Source organism: Durio zibethinus, chromosome 20 (assembly GCF_047325235.1).
Source record: "Durio zibethinus cultivar Kanyao isolate XHJ-2024 chromosome 20, ASM4732523v1, whole genome shotgun sequence".
NCBI lineage: Eukaryota > Viridiplantae > Streptophyta > Magnoliopsida > Malvales > Malvaceae > Durio > Durio zibethinus.
The window spans coordinates 8,694,367-8,717,328 of NC_143181.1; the positions used below are offsets into that span (position 1 = coordinate 8,694,367).

General features: G+C 29.9%; 1 protein-coding gene across 1 annotated transcript; it reads left to right on the forward strand.

Annotated features, from left to right (window-relative positions):
- The first annotated feature begins 10,431 nt into the window (after positions 1-10,431).
- Positions 10,432-16,351, forward strand: LOC111315169 (putative oxidoreductase At4g09670). Its single transcript, XM_089749641.1, has 2 exons — positions 10,432-11,125; positions 15,537-16,351. The coding sequence occupies exons 1-2, from the start codon at positions 10,664-10,666 to the stop codon at positions 16,155-16,157; spliced, it is 1,083 nt and encodes a 360-aa protein (XP_089605767.1). The 5' UTR covers positions 10,432-10,663; the 3' UTR covers positions 16,158-16,351.
- Positions 16,352-22,962: the final 6,611 nt, after the last annotated feature.

The window sequence follows — 22,962 nt, forward strand, 5'->3', positions numbered from 1 at the left end:
TCTTCTTTCTTAACCCCTGCACCTATTAAACAACAAGTTTCTTACTAGTTTGCATCCTTACAATATCATACCATTTAACTACACATCACAACCTACCAATCTGGCTTCCTTCTTTTTCATATTAGTATATATGTTATAAATATTTTTGATATTTGAACCAAAAAAAGAAACAAAGAAATTGTTTTAGGGAAAAAATTATCAAGGATTTAATAACTTAAGAGAGAAAGAAAAAAGAGCTAATTGAGAATATCAACTTGAAAGATATGAACATTCTTAATCTCACACCAGTCAACATGAGCATAAGTGAAGGTAATGGTGTCATCGCGGTTTTCACCCAGGTATTACCAAAACTAGTACAATCCCATATGTCAAATGAGAAGGACAAGCTAAATCACGAATCCAACCCTCATTTTCTTCATCCTCCACCCAGCCAAGGGCCCAAGGAAACCATATTTACTCAGTTATTACTGATCAAAATTGCTTGCCTTTACTATTTTCTACTCCCTTTCTTGTTTTAATTTTTTTGGCCAAATACGACTTGTTATAAATTTTCATTTTTAAGCAAATATCTATTTAAATAAGAAATAAATTTTGGGTGCTTTCAAGTGTCAATTTTTTGTCATTGCATGTGGGATTACTAAACATAATATTCACTTGATCACACCACGTTGACTTAATTGGTGCTAAGTATTCATACACGTGGATTGGAATAGGTGTGGATGAATTGACATTATGGACTCCACTTTTTTCCTCATAGGTTTTTCTTTCTTGAATTGTTAACATGTTAAAGAATTAAAACAATAAGCGTACGATACAAAATTTGTTTAATTAAACTTAAAAAGAAAATTACCTAAAAGGGTTTAGTAAGTATTCTATTATTATATAAATCTCTATTACTATAAATAAAAACGATCCCTTAAGGATCCTATGTTAGACACCTATCATTTTTTTTCATTTCCTTTTTTGCTTGATAGTTTTTTTACTATTTTTTAATCGATTTTTTGTTGAAGCTTCATGCAAGTTTTTAAACTTTTTTTATATCTGACACTTGTGTTTAACACTTAACTTTCGAAGCTTTTTTTTTCAGTCTTCATGATTAATGGCATTAAAGGTTATTTAAAAGATTGAAAAAGTAGGGTGAAAGACAAAAAAGTGCTTTGTGTTCTGTATTTAGGTTTGTGCTCTTTTTCTTTTATTTTAGTTTTGCCTTTTTTTTTTGTTTTTTAGTAAAAGTTTTTGTTTCTTTTGGTTATTCGATTGAATATGGTTTTTTTTTTTTATTTTCTTCGAATGGTTTTCATTTTGCAAAGTTGAATTTAGTTTTATGGAGCTAAATTGTTGAATGAGGTTTGGGTTTTTTATGTTTTTTGAATTTTTTGTATCTTATTAAAGAATTCTTTTCAATGTTATGTTTTTTTTGTCTTTAATTTATTTAAATTGTTTCTTCTAGGGTTTGCATCTTATTTTGTTCTCATTTGAAATGATATAAAAGTAGTATTTTTGGGATTGGGTTGAATGGATAGTGATTGGAATGAGATTTCTTTACGTATTGATTTTTATTTTTTATTTGACTTTTTTTTTTGAACAGGGATTGTTTAGTGCTATTTTGTGTTTAAGTTTAAGGTGAATCAATGGTTTTGTGATTGTCTTTTTGTGTTTTTAAGTTGAATGTGATTTTATTTTGTTGCATGTAATATGGTGATAGTTGTTTGAGTTGTCTTTGTTTTTAATTTGGATGTTAGTTCTGTTTGAGTTTGTGTATTTGTAAGTTTTTTTTTTTTAAAGTTATTTTTGTGTTTGATTCATTGTTGGTATATTGAGGTTAGCATATTGTTTTGTTTTGATTTGAAATGGTTTTAAAGGTTATGTTGTTTTGTTTGTTTTTTTTTTCTTACAAAAATTATTGAAGATTGTTTACTGATTACATTTAAGGTAAGTAAAAAGTTTAGTATTCTATTTTGATTGGGTTTTTAGGATAATATTATGATATTTGTTTTAAAGGTATAGTTGGAGAGCTTTGTATTTTTTTTTTAGTTTAAAAGTTGTGTTATTTAAGATTTGATTGTATAATTGATGGTTGGAATTGTTTTATGTAGGAATTGTTAAAGGTTGTTTGCTAATTAGGTTTGAGATGAGTGAAAAGTTTAGTATTTTGATTTGGTTGGGTTTTTGTGACAATACTGTGATATTTGTTTTCTAAAAAAGTATTTAAAAAAAATTATATCGGTAAAAGGATCACTTTTTGTTAAGTTTAAAGTCATGTTGATGTACTTTAAAGTTTATGTACCAACCAGAGCTGACAAGACAAACATAGCCATGATATCTATTCTACATGAGGTATGTTCTTTAGCTAGATCTTTATGGTCTTCTTTTTTAAGGTTTTACATTTCATAATTTGCTATAAAAATGCAAATGAATTATTGTTTTTGGATGGCTCCTAATGCATTGGATGTAGTTGTTTGTTGATTTTGGTAAATGGAAAGATAACATGATTATTTGACTAGAAGTAATTACGCTACTAACTCTGTTACTTTTGTTTCCTTTTATGTGTGATAGCTAAAATACTTACACAATGCATTTAAAGTAGGATAGGCTATAGTTACTGTAAGAGCTGCAAACTCTATGTTCAGTAGTGTGCAGATATATTCTAAGTTACTTCATAGTTTTTTTTTTCTTTTTCAAACTTTACAACTAGACTAAAAGAAATATAAATTATGGTTGTTTATGATAGTTTGTGCATCTAAAGTGTAGTTTATAATATGGAATTTGTGTTATCACTTATTAGTGGGATTTCTTTTATAGATTAGGCAGCATTTCAAGAATGGCTACTTGCATAAAGATGAATTTAAGATAATTTAAGATACTTTATATTGCCCCGATGAATGTTGAACCCTCCATATAATTTTTGTCCTTTCGTTGGGAGCATTTGTGATTTAGTACTTATTTCTAGTTATATTTTCTAGGCATTATAGCTTTTTTTAGAGGTTGGTGCCAATTTGCAATTGATGACAATCTAAACCCAAGTGACCACTGCATTTCTATGAAATTGGTCCAAAAAAAATTGAAGTGATTGTATATAATGATAATTGGTTATTGCCTAGAACAATTTGTGATTAAGATAATTTTCCTGTTTATAAGTACTAATGTTTCAAGACATTTTCTTTCTAGCAACAATCATTTTTCACAGTTATTTACCTTCAAAATGTTAGTCAAAATTCTATACTTACTTTCATAGCTCATCTAAGTTACTATTTTTTTAAATTTTTATGTGCAATTTTTTTGATTAAATTATTGTTAAATAATTAATTTATATTAATTGTATCTATCATTCTAAAATCAAACTCAATTACTATAACAAATCGTACAAAACAGGGCTACCTACATTAGAGCATATTAATTCTTTGACTCGGTTTATAAAATTTAAAATTTTCATCATCAACATATAAAATAGAGAAATTATTTGATATATTCTTAATAAAATTTTTTAACTTCGCAAGTTAGATTAATAAGACAATACATATTCCATTTTTTAAATTATTTTTTATTTTTAAAATATGCAATATGTGTCTACATATTAATCTCACTTGTAAAGTTAAAGAACTTTACAATAAATGTATTTAATGATTTTTTGATTTGTAGTTCAAATTTAAACTTTGAAAGACAAAAAAAAAAAAAACTTTTGGAAAGTCATCAAGTTAGCTTCAGACAAAATTGTTGCCTTTGCCTTTACCCTAGTTTTTATTTTCAATAATGTGCAAAGAAAGGCAGCTATAGACACCAAAATTTGTTCGGGTTTACCAAATGAAACCTTTTTTTAAAATTTTGTTTTAATTAATAATTAAATATAATATTAATACTTTTTATAAAAAATAAAAAATGAGAAATAAAAAGGTTTTTCTTTAAAAGTTAAAAAGAAAAAAAAAAGAATTGAGACGGGGATAAGCATGGTGCTGTGCACGGTACCAGCCTATTCACTTGTCTTGGCCACTACCATTCATAGCCTCATCAGACCTTAAACCTACATATCTGCCCCTGCACCACTCCCAGCCCTATAGCCACCGAAACGCATACCCAGAGCCCTTGTACCTTTACTTGCCCAAACTTCATAGAATTACCTACCTTACTCTACCAAGCACCTACTCTAACCACCTCTTAGACACCCAGCCCCTTAAAGCTCCTAGCTCCATCCTTAGACCAACTTTCCCATGCTTAAAAACCCTAAGGCTCCCAAACCCAAAAACCCCAAGTCTCCCATACGCAGAAACCTTAAGGCTCCTATGCCTTAAAATCTCAAATCTCTCAGACGACCAAGAAACCCTAAGTCTCCCATGCTTAGAAACCTCTTGCTCTCATGCCACAACAACCCAGTTCTTTGCATGCCCTAACCCTCAAAATTTCAGCCTCCACATATCTTATGACACCCCTCACTAGGCACCCTTAACCCTAGTCAAGCCTCAATCGATTCAGACCCCATACCCACAGACCTCAACACCTATCAAAAAGCAAACAAATAAAAAAAATAACATAATCCTCCCTATAAAGAGGAACCACCAATGTCGAGCTACTTACAAAAGAAAAAAAAATCAATTTTGGTTTAATATAATGAACGCCAAAACTTCAAACCCTGATTTACACCAATTGGGGTTATTTCCCTAAAAAAAAAAAAAAGGCAAATTCGGGCTTAGAGGATTGAAAGGAGTTTTTGGGAAAAGTTTAGCATTTTTCGGTCATCAACGACCACCAACGACGAATGGCGATTAGTAGCGCACAACCATTTTTTGGGTTTTTGGTCGGTGAGAGTTGAAAGAAAAAAAAAGAAAGAAATTTTTTTTAAAGAGAAAGGAGAAATGGGTTGAAAAAAAAGTTTACTTTTATATAAAAAAAAAACCTAAAATGATGTCGTTTTAGGCAAAGAAAGGATCTGTGCATGCCCGTGACCCAACCTAGGATCCGTTCAACTCGACCCGCAGACCAGCCTCTTTCAGTAGCCCTGAACCGATTCAACTAGACTGGACCAAACCACAGAACCGATCGAACTAAAGGTATTAGACCATTGACCGGTCTAGTTTAGATAAATTTTTTTTTTTATTTTTATTGCTATTTTATATATATTATTTATGTAAATTTTAGCTTTATTATTGTTATTTATGCATGTTTAAAAATTTTTAGAATTTATTAGAATAAATATTTGTTATTTTATAATAATTAATAATAATAATAATGATAATAACAACAATAATAAAATAATGATTTCAAAACTTTCGATTTTTTTAAATATATTTTTTAAAAATAATAACCCAAGTGTTAAATAATAATAATAAAATATATAAAATGATTATCGAATAAAATAGTAATAAGAAAATTTTTCCTGCTTAGATGTTGGAAGAAATATAATCGTGTTCTAAATAATGATAATTCCGTCTAGATGTTGAAAAATTATTAAAAAAACCAATAAATAAATTAATAATATTATTAATACTAATTTGTTATAAAAAGAAAATATATAGGATTTTTTTAAAATTAAGTTTTGAAAATCATAAAAACCAAACTTGCTTCGAAAGTCCACTTATATGTTGGGGATTTTTAGATATGTTCGTGTTTTTAAAATTCAAAACCCTCAAAACACTAAAACTAAAACCCTAAACCCTTCAAACCTTAAAATTAAAACCTTAAACACTTTAAACTCTAAAATCGAAACCTTAAATCCCAAACCTTAAAATCAAAACCCTAAATCCCAAACCCTAAACCCTAAAACTAAAACCTTAAACCTCCAAATCAAAACACTAAAACCCTAAACATTTTAAACCATAAAATCAAAATCCTAAATCCTAAACCCTAAAATAAAAACCCTAAAAATCGAAAACCCTAAAAATCGAAAACCCTAAAACTTTAAACCTTCAAATTGAAACCCTAAAACCCTAAACCTCAAAAAATTTAAAACTTTTAAACCCCCTAAAACCCTAAATCTATACTCAAGACCATTCTAAAACTCTAAGGATATGTGCAAAAATCTCAAGTGGAATAATTTATTTTCAAATGCTACCTAGACGATAGGGTATTTAAGAAATTTTATTCCATTAAATTTTTATGGGAGTCCTTAATTCGCTTCAACAATAAGATGATAAGCTTTACTAAAAAAATAATAATAAAATGAGATTTTAAATATAAATAGTTGTATCTAAGCTCTATTTAGATATTGAAGAGTCAATGTGATCTCATTATATTTAAGAGTCTATTTTTAAATTACATTTCATCACCTTGCATAACATTTATCGGCATAAATATGTCATCATATTATTGATGGCACTCATTTTGCATTTCTCTATCTTTAATTTTTACTTGCTACCTGATAATACCATCATTTACTTTCTCATATAAAGTGTTTTACAAAACAAAAAAAACACGTATTTTAAAATTATGATATTATAAAATAAAACAAAAATAACATTCCAAAGGAAATAATTCTTGGTACACTGCCTAGATGTTAGAGAGTCACTAACAATCATCTTTTACAAAGAGTGTTATTTTCATTTTAAAGAATATTGTGTTAAATCTTAAGCGAAAAGAGTTTTTTTAAATTTTGCTTAGATGTTGGAGAATTTTAAGATAATTCTTTAACTTAAAGATTTTTTTAATATTTCTAAATAAAGAATTTTAGCAAAAAAATATTTTTAAATGAAGGAAATTAGTATTAAATTTCAAATCAAAATCATTTCATCCAACATCGAAAGTAACGCATGATTAAGTGGTACCAATGTATGGGCGTTATAGGGTTGCTAATCTTTCTCCATCTTTTTGATAAACTTTAAACTCTCTTTTATAGTTTTATTAAAAAGATAAAATTTTGAATGGCTAATCATACCCTAAAAAAGATTGATAGTAACTCCCTTATTTTTTCTCAATTTTAAAATTTTTTATGTCTGACGGTTCCAAAACCATTATGACAATGATTCATTGATTAAGCTGAGTTAGATCATTATTTGAAAGATAAAGTTTTGCCAAGAACTCTAGATTTTAATATATTAGCTTGGTGGAAAAGTGGTGGACTCTATAACCTAACTTTACAAAGAATTGCTAGAGATATCTTGGCTATTCCAGTTTTTAATGTACCTTCAGAATCTACCTTCAGTAGTAGTGGCAAATTGGTGAGTTCTCATCATAATAGGCTTCATGTAAATACTTTAGAAGTACTAATGTGTGTTCAAAAGTGGTTGTTGAAAGATCTATAAGGTAATGGATTTAATAAAAAAAAATTAGTGATTTTATTACATTATAATTTAATGTATAACTTTAAATGATATTTTTTTTAGATAGCTCTTTAAAAGAAAATAATGCATATTGTGGTTTTGTTCATGATTATGTTGAAAGTGAAGAAGAGATACAATAGGTATATATTATAGACACATTGATAAAAAAATTTTATGCATTTAGTTTATGTTAACTGTTTAACATTATTGATAAGTGTTATTTTACTAATGATAAGTGTTTCTTTTATTTAATTTTGAATGGGCTTATTTTATGATGAATTTATGTGTCCATCAAGTGAAATTCTCAAAATTTTTAAGATATATCATTTAAAATATTATTTTTGCTAAAGTTTTTTTTATGATTTTTATTTTGTGAATATTTGTGATTTAGATTTGTATTTGCATTAGTGTTTATAAATATTTATTTTTGTTTTCACATGTGAATGGTTAAGTTTTTACTTAGTTTAAAAAATATTAAAATGTTTATTTTTAATGTTTTTTTAAAAATTATGGTATAGGGATTACTCATACCCATTAGTTCTTGAGGAGATAGGGCTGAATCAAGTTACAAATTCAAGAATGGGGACAAGGATACAGACAAATTTAAATTTCAAGGATGGGAGTAGGGAATGTTCTACCCCCAAACCCATTTTGTTGACATCTATAAAAAGAACCTAGAAATAAGAACAAGTGAACAACCCACAACTAGCGAGATAGCTATAACCTAGAAACAATAAACTGAGTACACAATCAAACATAGGCAATCACTGTAATACACAAAGATAAACCTAGTAAGCTAAATTATCATTAGAAACCAATACACATAACCAACAAAACATAAAATTTTCAACAATTCGAACACAATTCCTTTAAAAAAAACCACAAAAGAAAAAAAATCGACAAAAACAAAAAAAAGTTTTGGTATTTTTTATTTGAGTGTTTTAGGCAATTTCAAATTAGTGAAGGAAAGAAAGGAAAGAAAAGCATGTGGTGGTCAAACAGTGAATAATGCTAGGATCGGTGGTAATAAAAATGGTTAGAGGCTTTAAAGTTTTTCTTGTAAGATATTTTGCTAGCAAAAAGTGGGAAGAAAGAAAAAAAAAGAAAGCTAGATTGAGGTCGAGTAGTGGCTAATGAAAGAAGAATAGGTGGTGATTTTCGGTGGTTCAGACAACTTGGGTTTCTAGTTAGTCTCCTAAAAGTAAAAGAGTGAGAGGTAGCCATAAGAGAGCAAGTATGGTTCTTTGTAGCAATTTCTCATCATTTCACAACTTTGATAGTGGCACAAGTATGCTTATTTTGTCTACAAATTGAGTAAGTATGCTACTTTGTCGTAATTTCTCATACTCTTATAGCTTTGATAGTGGCATAAGTATTCATGGATCTAATATTCAAGCTACATTGAATGCCTAACTCTATTGTTTGTTAAATTGATAAGATTTTTATGCATGGGTTTTGGCATGAGCTTTTAAAAAAGTATGGAATTTTTCTAAACATCCCTATTACCCACCATCCTTAATTGAATTGAATAGGTAAATAAAAATGGTTAATTGATGTTCAGAAACCTATTTCAGATACAAAATGAGTGAAACACCAAGGGAATGGTGCAAATGGTTACCATTAACAGAATGATGGTATGACACTAATTATCATTTTGCTGTCAACATTACTCCATAAAATGTGGTGTATGGACAACCACCTCTTTTGCATTTGCCTTGCTTGGCATTGGTAAGAGACTTTTTGGTAGGAATGATAGACATGAGCTTACAAGTTAGAGAAGGTGCTATACAAAAGCTGAAGTTTTATTTACACAAGCCTTAAAAGAGGATGAAAACATGGATAACAAGATAAGAAGTGATAAGGAGTTTTGAGTGGGAGATTTGGCTTATGTCAAACTCTAGTCATATTGATAGCAATAAGTTATGAGCAAGAATCGTGTCAAACTAGCTTTTAAATTTTTTAGATCTTTTAAAATATTAAAACAAGAGGGAAAAGTGGCATACAAGTTACAATTACCCATTAGATCTATCGTATATCTACAACTCATATGTCTCAATTAAAAAAGAATGTTGGAAATTTAGCTACATATCTTATGAGAAATTAGACTTGTAGTGGTTTTTTTTTTATTGTCAAGCGGCATTTTTGGGAAAACACTGTTAAAATTAAGATTTTTTTTTAATATTTAGTGATGTTTCTTAAATGCTTTGATATGAAATTCAGGAATGAAATTTTTATAAATTTAACGGTGTTTTCTAGGATAAACATCACTAAATGGGAACATTTATCGGTGCTTTCCAAAATCAATTGTCTAAGGTTTCGTTTGGATGAACTAGACTCTTGGTAAGGGTTGGTTATCATCCTTTTCCACGCCCACCTTTCATAAGACAGCCAAATAGGTGGCCAACACATGCTATGAGGGCAAATAATTGATTGGCTATTTTTTATCAAATAGGTGCGACGTGGGTTTTGGTTTTTTGTTTTTTGTTTTTTTTTTTATTTTGCTCTTTAAACCATATTTTAATACCATTTGAACCAATGCTATTTTTGTTTTCATTTTGATCTTTAATTTAAAAATTATAAAATATTTTTATTAACTTAATATAACTAATAATTTAAATAAAATTTGTAAATATTAAATAATTTAAAATTTTATTATTAGATACAAATTTTAATCTATTATTTTTAATGATCATTTATATTCTCATTATAATTAATTTCATCGTCATCATTACATTTACATTTAAACATGTATTCACACTACTTATTTAATTTTATTATTATAGTAATTATTTTTATTTTTACGACTATTTTTAATATCCCTAAAATCAATTTCACTATTCTATCCAAATGGATCTAAAATAAACGTTAGCGGCTGTTGTGCGAGAGGATGGAACAATTGTTAAAGAACCATAAAACCTTATTGACAGGAGGATGGTTAACAAGGATGACAAAGCAGTCTTTGAGGTTTTAGAGCAATGAACAAACTCCTCCTCTGAGGATGCAACAATGGAGGTTTTATATGAATTTATAAAGAAGTATACTACCTTTAATCTTCCAGGACAAGAATCTTTTTGTTGGGGAGGATCGATGCAGGCTGAACAATAATGGCATTTAAAATATTGTAAAGCCAATGTTCTCGGACTTAGGCCAATTTAAGTGGACAGATGATAAATTTATTTAGCCTAACTTTCGGTGTGCGTCTGAAGTGTAAGGAATAGTCTGAGATTTCGGTACTGCTAGTAGAGACATTATAAAATTGTAAAAATAAGAGTGCCGTTTATCCTCTTATGCAATTGGTTGTTTGAAAAGCATATTTTATTCTCTCTCTTTACTCTTTTCTTTCTCACTATTATTCTCTCTTTATCTTCTAATTTCATAAGAGAAGCATCACCAAAGCACTGCCACCACACTAAAAGATGGCTGATACTCCAATCAGATTTGGCATCATTGGCTGCGCTGAGATAGCCCGCAGAGTCTCACGAGCTATCCTACTAGCTCCTAACGCTACTCTCTCCGCCATCGCCAGCCGCTCCATCGACAAAGCGGCCAATTTCGCCAAGGCCAATGGGTTCCCACCTGAAGCCAAGGTCTACGGCTCCTACGAATCCCTTTTAGACGACCCCGACGTCGACGCGGTTTATTTGCCCCTACCCACTAGTCTCCACCTGAAATGGGCCGTATTGACTGCTCAGAAAAAGAAGCATCTGCTATTGGAGAAGCCCGTGGCAGTGAACTTGGCTGAGTTTGATCAGATTCTAAAGGCATGTGATGAAAATGGGGTTCAGATTATGGATGGGACCATGTGGATGCATCATCCCAGGACCCAGAAAATGAAGGAGTTTTTAGACGATGAGGAGCGGTTTGGTCAGCTTAAAACGGTAAATATTTTACCGGATTTCGGTTCAATTTTTTTTTCTTTTATTATGGAATTTTTATAATATTTTGTTGCTTAATACAAAGAAAATTAAATATAAAAAATATTTCACAATATAATATAATTTTTAAATTAAATAAATATTTTTTATAATCGATTTATAATGAAAATTTATCTCAATAATTTCATTAGTTGTGCTAGTTTTTTATTTTTCTCTAATGCCAATCATAATCTTTAAAAAAATCCAAATAAATAGATGATACAATAAAAAATTTCTTTTATAATGAAATTACATTTGTGTTGTCATATAACTGATTACATATGATATTAATTAAAATAAATTAATCAATTACAAATTAGATCAAACTCATATATAATATGTATTATCGAGATAATTAAAGAATAAATATAGTTGCAAAGTGTGATGACAATAAAATGAAAGAAAAAAAAAAAAGAGAATTTCAACAAAAAACAGTAAAAAACTAAAATTAATATAAAAATAAAATGAGATTAATTAAAAAAAACAATAGAAATGCATGTCGAATAATTTTTTTAACTCACAAATTAAACTTAGACTTGTAGTGAAAGAAAATTAGTATTAGAATTCCCAAATTAAATAAATGTAAAAATGAAAATGAAAATTTATTTTTTTATGATTTCATAACAAATTTAAATAAATTTTAATGATGTCAAAAATAGGAAAAACATTATTTTTATACTAAATGGAATGTGTCTCGAGTTTCGTTTAGATATATATTTTTTATTTATGAATATTTATTTTTATTTTAATAAATATAAATTGAGTAACTAAAATATTATTTATATATATGCAATAACTTGTTTTATGTTAATACAATAACACTTTTTAATGATTAAAACTCGTTTTTATTTAATTAATAAATAAAATTAAATATTCCACAATCACAAACTTAATTTAATATATCACTTTTTTAAACTAAAATATGCATATATTCAATACTTGCAACATTGGCAAATTAACTTATAATACAAATTATAATAAATACATAAGATCATAAGATCAAAATTTTAAATGGAAAAAGACAATTCCTATACATAATAAATTTAAAGCTTGTTTATAAAGATTGTTATCGCAAATCTATAAAACATTTGATACAAATAAAAAATTTATTTGCATAATTCTTTTAATTTTATTTCTTCTCTTTTCCTTACCTCCATGTTTTTATTTTTATAAAAAATATAAAACTCTCCTCAAAAATAGATATTAATTGAATTTTATATAATTAAAATTTTGTTTTCAATTAATTAAAAATTTAATTTTTAAATTTCATAATTTTAAGAAATATTATGTTTTTAAGATAAAAATGAAATTTATGTTGGAAGTACAAAATTTTGATTTTTTTTCAACATTCTATAATTTCAACAAAAACAATAATTTTATAATTTCAATAAAGATAATATTTTTAAGTTTAAAAACGTGAATTTTGTTGACATTATGAGTATTCTATAGTTTTAACAAAAATAATGTTTTTAAGATTAAAAATGTGACTTTTATTGAAATATATTATAAAAAATATATATTTTAAGGAGTATGATTTTTGTTGAAAATGTATAATGAAAAAAATTTTATATTTTAGAATTTTATTGTTTACAATGTTTTTATGATTAAGAACATGGTTTTTGTTAAAATTATATTATAAAAGAAATTTATTTTTTAAAATTCTATAATTTTAACAAAAACAAGTTTTTTATTAAAAATGTAGTTTTTGTTGAAAATATATTATAAAAGATTATTTTTGGGAATTTTTCAGTTTCAACAATAGATTATTTTCTATGATTAAAAACGTAATCATTGTTAAAATATATTATGAAAAAATTTATTTTTCAAAAAGCTTCTTAAATAATTTTAGGATCACAAACATGGACTACGTTTTAAGACAACAAATGTTGTCTATTATAAAAATATATTATGAAAATAATTATAATATATTTACATAATTTACATATTAAATAAATAAATAATTTACATTTTAAATATATTATATGTACAATACAATTTAAAATATACTATACATAAAATTTATTTTGGGAGCTTTGTCTTCGGAAACCCTCAGAGGAGGTTTACCATATTCCTTCCAACTTCCACATCGCTCTTATCACGAAGATAGAATCGTATGTTGGCTTTGCATTGAGGCATGTAATGTTATGATAGTAATTAGATTCCATGCAATTGAATAGAATATAGATTCAAATATTTATTTACAAAAGGATTATTTTATATATAGATAATTTTAGTGTTTTTAAATTTTTAATAATTTTTAAAAAAATATAAATTATCATGTTAAATAAACTATTTACATGTTAAATAAATAAATAATTTAAATATAATTATATATCATGTGTTATTCACATGACATTGAAGATAATATATAACCAAACTTTATTAAATAATATTACATTTCTTACCAAATGCAAGAATCATTCATTTCAGAATCTATCTAATAAAGTAATTTCCTCTGAAATCATATTCTCAAAGGGGATCTAAGATTCCAAGAACTAAATGCCATCTTAAAAATTTTACAAATTTCTTCCTTATCCGTTTGGACAACTGTCAGTCTCTAATACCTTTGAAATTCTTTTAATAAAGAGTTATAGACTATGTTATATATATTATTCAATTTCAAAAGTTAGGTGGGTCAATTCAATAAGGTAGAAAACATTATGTTTTTAAAAAGATTTGAATATTATTGATTTTTATTTTATTTTATTTTTGTTTTTATAAATATTATTCTGAGCTAGAGTTATGATGCCTTTTAGTAATTGCCTGATATTTGTAATAAATTAGGCAATGGAATGTTGTCAACTTCTTAAAATTGATAAATGTTTGCGTCTTTGTATGCTGTACTTAATGTTTTTAGAAATGAGCAACTTGCTTTACTCAGGTATTATATTTAGTGCCCTTCACCTAATTTGACTGCAATGTATTAAGACTGTCTGTGTTTGGGTGATGGAGTTATCGTTTATTCCTGTTAATCCAGAACCTAGTGCTTTTCTGAACCTCTTCAGCCGATGCTTATGGCTTGTTTATTGTTAAAACATGAGGCATTCGTGCTACCTTGTTGGACCATGATTCATTTATTGGTTTGGCAAAAGCTTTTGTTGGTTGTTAAGTTGTCAATTTAGAACCAAGACCGAGGCTTATTAGACGAGCATTAAACCCCATAGAGTAATGTAAGATGCTTGGAGAGGTTTTGTGTCAGATCAAACGCTTCGAAAGAAGAGGATACGGTGTTTTAATCTCACTTCGAATAAGAAAGGAGAAGTCTTTGAACATATAAATGTGTACATTCCAATAAGCCAAATTTACAAGAATAGGATAATGATCATGTGGCAAGTGGCCACATCAAGTGCCCTAGTAGGGTATGCGGGCACCAAGCATTTCAGCGAGGGTAGGTAGGGTGGGTCAGACCACACCAAGTGTTTTAGGGAAGTAGGTAGAGTATGTTTGCTGTGACAAAGACGTCATAAAGAAAATTGAGTGGGGAGAATCTCAAGCCAAATATCAAGGAGACTAAACAGAGTGCTTTGGTCTCGCCTTAGATAAGAATTTGAAAGTCTTTGTAATTTTGCTTCTTAGTTGGATGAAAAAACAAAAAAAGATAATTAGCTAGGACATGAATATTTGTTTAGAATGGAAAATCTTAAATCTTGTGGGTTGCAGCTGAAGGGAAAGAAAACAAATACAACTAATGGTCTATAAATATGAATGTTCATATTGGATGTTGACTTGATGAAGGAATTAGCTCAGAATCTTTTTGACGGGTGCTTAGTTGAATTCTTTTGTATTTACGGCTTTCTAAATCTATTTTTTTACTGTTGACCTATCTGTGACTGTTGGAATTGTTGATAATTACACTACTCTTGGATTTCTCATATGGTGTTAATATATTTTCTTTGGGTCCTCTATTCTATCTGTGCTTTATTGTATTCGGCTATTTGTAGTCATTTTGTTACTTTTAATAAAATTTTATTTTGGCTTAGTAAAAAAAAAAGAAGTTCATTATCAACAATGATACGAACACAGATCAAGTTTTTATGGCCACCGGACATAAGCTTATTTGGGATTCGAAGAAAGGGTTTTATAAAGGATAAAGCAAATGAGTGGCATTGATATTTTGATATGAAACGGAGCTTAAAATAATGGCCCAAAGACACAACACCTAAAATATAGTTGCTGAGGATTTTTTTAAGTTTTTATTTGTTAGCTCAAATATAGATAAATAGTTCAAGAAGGATAAATTGGATTGATTACAAATTTTTCTCAAATTAAATTTTAATAAGTACTTGTTTTAAAATAACAATACAAGTATTTTTCTTAAGCTGTGTAATTTTAACTGAGAATGACAATATTGATTAAAAACCTTTGGCTTCCTCAGGTACATAGCTGCTTCACATATTTTGCCCCTCCGGAGTTTTTCAAGAATAACATTCGTGTGAAGCCAGATCTTGACACTCTTGGTGCTCTTGGTGATGCTGGATGGTATGGCATCAGGTCAATCCTGTGGGCAGCTGACTATGAGCTGCCCAAGACCGTTACAGCCTTGCGAGGTCCTGTTGTCAATGAAGAAGGGTTAATACTTGATTGTGGGGCTTCAATACACTGGGAAGATGGCAAAACTGCAACCTTCAATTGCTCTTTCTTATCAAATCTGACAATGAATATCACTGCTATAGGAACATTTGGAACTTTGCATCTCACAGATTTTATCATTCCTTACCAAGAGCATGAGGCCTCTTATACTACATCCTCAAAAGTTCGATATAATGAGCTTGGAACAGGATGGGTGCCGATTCCAAGTGAACACACTGTCATCGTAGACCTACCTCAGGAAGCCTGCATGGTGAGAGAGTTTGCTGGCTTGGTTGAAAATATTAAAAAAAATGGTGCTCAGCCAGATAATAAGTGGCCGACAATCAGTAGGAAGACACAATTGGTTGTGGATGCTGTCAACGCATCCATTGAGAAAGGTTTTGAGCCTGTTGAAATTGTGAGCTGAGCTTTTAATTATTTATGAATGTTAGAATTACTAGTGTTTCTGTGGCCTGTCACACCTACTTGGACATGAATTGTGAGACTGTGCCTGTTGTGCTGTGCTTTCTAGTATGAAATGTGAACTTCTCTAAACTGCTTGTTTTAGTTGAATAAGAAGCCAGACGACCTGCAATGTTGGTATTGCGGATGTTAGCAGTTTCCTCTCTTTCCCTGTCGGCCTGTCCCCCCGTTGAACAATGTGTTCTTTAAGGATTATTACTGTTTTAGTAATGATTGTGGAATATTGCTGTAGACCTGCTTAATTTAGGTGGTACCGGATGGGGATTTTAGATACATAGCTATTTTGCAGCAGTTGTTGGCGAAACAGAAAAAGTTGCCACCTTTTTTTTTTTCTTTAGTAGTAAAACGCCCTTTCTGCCTCACCAGTAGCAGTATTAATTCTACGAATGTTGACAGTATCCTCATCTATGGAGGTCGGATTCACAGTTGGCCGCCACCATTCTGAGCATCAGTAGTTGAAAAACTCGAAGCAACCGAATCTTAAAGAGATATGAACCCATAGTTTTCCCCAACCTGCAATAATACCGAACTCATCAACATATCCTATTAGAAACCCTTAAAAAGAAGACCTAATTGTAATTAACCGGAGATTGATCAAACCCAAAATAGACTCAATCTGAAATGATTGAAACTCCATACGGTTCAAACTTAAAATTGTATGAACATGAAACAAACCAACCTAAATTCAAAATGATTTGAAACTAAATTATTTAAACTTGAAATGCTTTAAACCAAAAGTGAATACGAAATGATTAAAGCTCAAGATGGCCCAATCCTTAAATTGCCGGAACATCAAACGATTTAAACTCAACATTGCGGGCTTAAAAGATTGGACTACAGTTGGTTTTATTTACTATTGTTGTTGGACCTATTTTATTGGACTTCTTTTAGTTTCTGTAATGTCTGTGTTTAATAGAACTCAATTTCCTTATGAGTGTTTATATTAATGTTATGAAGGGAGAGAGAGAATGTAGCATTGGCATCCGAGATTCTTGGATTCAATTGAAGGTTGTTAGCTTACAGCACTAAAAAGAGGAGGGATGTATAGTATGAATCATTGGAATAGAATTATCTTTTTCTTTCTCCTAAACATTTTGTGTTCTTCTTCCTTCTTTAAATTTTCTTTTTCTAAGATAACTATCTAGCTCTACATTTAAAGTCAGTTTGCATCATTTGGTATTAGAGCCATGACTTGTCACCAATGGCTGATGGAATTTCTATTCTACTTCAAAAGCAGATTCAACAAACTTAGCAAGATGTAGTTAAGCTTCAAATGGAGATGTAGCAACAGATTCCAAGATTGATCAGTTTGATTTCAAGATGGATATATAGTTTATAGAAATGAGGTTTAAGCTTAAATAGTTTTTAGAGATGATGACTACTAGGGAAAAGAACTCAATATCAAGTGCATTTGAGGGTGACCAAGCTTCGATGAGCACACTATAGAAAAGGCTAGGAAAAGAAACAACCTCAATCATGAAGTGGACAAGTCCCTTGTGGTTGAGGTGTTTTTTAACAATCTCCTAACAACAACCCAAAATAGGTACATCATTTTTTATTCATCTAGAATCTTTAAAGGGATTATCCTAAGTTTAATGATGAGGACTTTAAGGGTTGGTTTATGAAGTTAGAACAGTATTTTGAAGTTGAAAAAGTACCTATAAATAGTAAGGTAAGGCAAGTAATGTTGAACCTGGAGGGAAAAACTCTATGGTGACCCTAATACTATACTACATCTCAAAAGGGGTTTGAAAATTTGAACTGGGTAGGGTATATCAAAGATATGAAAGATGAATTTGTATATGAAAAGTATTAGGATCCTATGGCCGAATTCATAGAACTTAAACAAACCATTTATGTTAAACAATTTTATGAAGATTTTATTGGCATTCTTAGATGCAGCTATCTGATTCCTATGTCTTGAGTGTTTTTCATTAGTAACTATGTCTTGAGTATTGTTCATTAGTAATTTAAAACCAAATATATCCTAATCTATTAGGTTGTTTAGATCCACAACTTTAAACCAAGCTTCACATTTAGCCAAACATATTAAGACTATCATCCAACCCAACTTGAAATGAACCACTTCATTCTTTAAATCATCTTTTTCATCCTCTTACCATTCTACTAGTATTGTTTCCACTAAAAATAGTACCATACCTCTCTTATTGCTAACACCAAAGGTTTCACCTAACTCCAACTTATTGAACTTCAACAATACTAAAAATTCCAGCTAGCAAACCAATCAACCCAAGTTCCTTAATAGTAGCACTAATAGCTTTAAGACCATTACTAAAAGGCTTACTTTAGCTAAAATGGAGGAAATGAGAAAAAAGAGGCTTTGCTATTAGAGTAGAGCCAAGTATTCAATTGGTCATAAATGTATGAAGTCATAGTTGTATCAACTTTTTATTGAAGGGTGTGAAGAGGACTGTGAGGTTGTCGTAAAGGTTTTGGGATCGTCAGACGTAAAGTGTTTTAAAATCGAGAAAAATAAAAGGAAGTCGCCACCAATCTTTGTTAGGGTGTGATTGGCCACCCAAAAGTTTATCTTTTTAATAAAACTATAAAAACGGGTTTAAAGTTTATCAAAAAGATAAATTTTGGTCTATGAAAAATTAGGTTGGGTCCGAGAGTTGGTTGCGTGTGGAGAAGGATTAGCACTCCCATAATGCCCATAAATTGGTACCATTTAATTATGCGCTATTTTCGGTGTTGGATAAAAGTAGTTTTGACTTGAAATTTAATACTAATTCCCTTCATTTTAAAAAATATTTTTGCTAAAATTTTTATTTAGAAATATTGAGAAAATCTTTAAGTTAAAGAATTATCTTAAAATTCTCCAACCTCTAGGCATAATTTAAAACAACTCTTTTGGCTTAAGATTTAACACAACAATCCTTAAAATAAAATAACAATCTTTATAGAAAATTGTTGGTGACTCTTCAACATCTAAGCAGAGTACCAGGAATTATTTCTTTCGGAATGTTACTTTTATTTTATTTTGTAATATCATAATTTTTTTTAAAAAGGTATTATTCTTTTTTATTATAAAATATTTTATCACCAAGTAGTAAATAAAAATTAAAGATAGAATAGTGCAAATAATTACTGATAATAACATGCTAACGTATGTATGCTAATGAATGTCATATAAAATGAAATGCAATTTAGAATTTAGATTCTTAAGTATAATGAGACCACCACAACTCTCCAACATCTAGGCAGAGCTTAGGTGCGATTGTTTATATTTAAGATCCCAATTTACTGTTATACCTTTTATTTATTAATCTTATTATTAATGCGATTAAGAAATCGTGTGAAAAGACTTAACGAAGTAAAATTTCCTAAATACCCTATCATCTAGGTGGCATTCGAGAACAAATTGCTTCAAATGGAATTTTCACACGTGTCCTTAGAATTTTTAGGAGGTTTTGAGTAAGGGCTTGAGTAGAGGTTTTGAAGGTTTGGTTTTAAGGTTCAGAGGGTTTTAAGGTTCAGAGGGTTTTAAGGCTTGAATTTTAGGATATAGAAGTTTAGGGTTTTGATTTTAGAGTTTGGAGATTTTAGGGTTTGGGGTTTTTATTTAAGGGTTTGGATTTTAGGGATTTTGAATTTTGGGGTTTGGATTTTAGGGGTTTTGGATTTTAGTCGTTTGGATTTAGGGGATTTTAGATTTTTAGGGTTTCAGATTTTAGGATTTTAGATTTTAAGAGTTTTAGAAACCTATGGTTTTGGTTTTAAAAGTTGAGGTTTCGTTTCTAAGAAAATATGAACATCTCTAAAAATCTCTAACATTTAGGCGAATTTTCGGATCAAGTTCGATTTTAGTGATTTTTAAAATTTAATCAATAATTTCTCATATATCTTTTTTTATGAAAATTTATTAATAATAATTCTCTAACATCTAGGTAGAATTATTTTTAGAAAAATATTTTTATTCCCACCAACATCTAGGTAGGAAAAATAATAAAAAATAATGATTTTTTAAAGTATTTTTAATATATATTTTTAATTATTACTTGTTTTTAATTTTATTATTATTAAAATAATTAAACATTTATCATAACAAATTTAAGAACTTATCATGCATAAATATAAAAAATATACTTAAAATAACAAAAATAATAATATATAAAAAATTTAGAAAATAAAATTTAAAAAAGAAAAAAATTTTATTTTACTTGAACTGGACTGTCCCGTCTAAATCTGTTTGACGATTTAATCTGCGGTTCGGGTGGAAGTCTATGGTTCGATCCGGTTCAAACTGGTTCAATTGGATCGGTTAGCAACTATTGAAAGAGCGGGTCAATGGGTCGGGTTGCATGGATCCCGGGTCAGATCCAGATCAATGCGCGGATCTTCCTTGGCCGAAACGACGTCGTTTTAGATTGTAGCCTTCTATATAAAATCAAAAAAAATTTTTTGTCATTCTTCTCCTATTTCAGAAAAAAAAAAGAAAGCTCTAGGGCTTTTACCGTCTGGTCACCGGAGCACCGTGCCGACAGCTACATGAGTCACCGCTTGTGGTCGCTGCCAACGATTTTCGATCGCCAAAAAATGTAAAAATTATTTTGGCAGCTCTTTTCAACTCTCTTTTTTCAGATCTGGCTTTCTTTTCGCCAAAAACGGCCTTGATCGTCGTAAATCAGGGCTTGAAGTTTTTTACCTTTCTTTTTTTTTAGACTAAAACTGATCTATTTTCTTTGTTTTTGCAGGGAGCTCGGTGCTGAGGTTCCTCCCTACGGGGAAGACTGTTTATCTTTTTTTTGTTTTTGTTTTTGTGTTTCTATTTTCATGGTTGGTGTGGGTTGAAGGGTTTTTTTTTTTGTGTGTTTGGGTGTCCGAAAGGGTGTTGTGGGTAGTATGTTTAGAGGCTTCGAAGATCTGTTTGAAGGTTTTCGAGAGGGGTTGTCCGAGAAAGAGGTTGAAGGGAAAGAGGCTGTGGGTTTTAAAGAGCTTCAAATAAGGGGATAGATGGTGGTCGTAGCGTAGTAGGGTGGCTGTTTGGTCTGGTGGCTGGACAGTAGGCTAGTTAGTGGGTTGGTCAGGGTGACAGCAGCACCGTACACCAGCCACCCTACTTTATATTTTTTTTTCTATTTTCTATTTTCTCTTTCTTTTCTTTTATTTTAATAATTAATAATTATTTTTTAAAAAAATTTATTTATTATTATTATTATTATTAATTTTAATAGTAGATCCGGATAAAATCGATGTCTACAGCTGTCCTTCTTTGTACATTACTGAGAATCAGGAATAGGGCAAAGACAAAGACAACGATTTATCCAGAAGCAAATCGTGATTTTTTTAAAAAAAACACAAAATAATTGGGATGACACCGCAAGTCAAAAACTAATGAATCGATCGAAATAACACCACGAATCGAATTTATGCCCAGAGGTCTTACAAAATTGATTGGGACAACACCATAAGTTAAAAAATCAAGAATCAATCGGGATAACACCCTGAATCGAATTTATGCCCGGAGGTCTTAAAAATCATGCTTGTAGGTCTTATAGATTTGATTGGGATAACATTGCAAGTCAAAAGATCAAGAATCGATCGGGATAACACCATCTGAAGATCTTAAAAATCATGCTCGGAGGTCTTACAGAATTGACTGGGATAACACCGCAAGTTGAAATATAAAGAATCGATCAGGATAACACCACGAATCAAAAATATGCCCGGAGGTCTTACAGAATCGATTGGGATAACATCGCGAGTCGAAAGATAAAGAATCGATCGGGATAATACCACGAATCGAAATTATGCCTAGAGGTTTTACAGAATTTATTGGGATAATATCGCAAGTCAAAAGATAAGGAATCGATCGGGATAACACTGTGAATCGAAATTATGCCTGAAGGTCTTAAAAATCATGCCCAGAGGTCTTACAGAATCGACTGAGATAACATCGCAAGTTGAAAGATAAAAAATCGATCAGGATAACACCGCGAATCAAAATTATACCCGAAAGTCTTACAAAATCGACTAGGATAACACCATAAGTCAAAAGATAAGGAATCGATCGGGATAACATCGTGAATCAAAATTATGCCCCAAAGACTTGAAAGTTGTGCTCGAAGGTCTTAGAGATTATGCTCGGAGATCTTACAGAATCATGCCCGGAGGTCTTATAGAATCGACTGAGATAACATCGCGAGTCGAAAGATAAAGAATCGATCAGGATAACACCGCGAATCAAAATTACACCCAGAGGTCTTACAGAATCGACTGACATAACACCGTAAGTTAAAAAATAAAGAATCGATTAGGATAACATCGCGAATCGAAATTATGCCCGGAGGTCTTGAAAGTTATGCCCGACGGTCTTACAAATCTTAAAATCTTTGAATGCTCCTCATAATTAGAGGTAATGAAACTTTAAAAATTTGAACATTTTTTTAAACATGACTTTTGCCTGATCAGAGATTTTTGAGACTCTAAAGGTCTTTTCAGAGGAAGGTTCCCTCTAAACAGAGGCTTTGAAATCTTGATTGAAATTGGTTCCTCTTAAACAAAGACTTTAAAACTTTAAAAACATGCCCCTTTTTTTTAATACTTACAAAGTTGATAAATGCAAACATGATACAAATGTCTATTCTCATCAAATGATGCTAATGGAAATGTCAATGCAAATGTCAATGCCAACGTAAGAATGCAAATGCTTGATACATTTGACTTTTGCACAATGCAAATGACAATGTCCTTTTCATGTAGATGCCCCTACAAATACCTTTTCT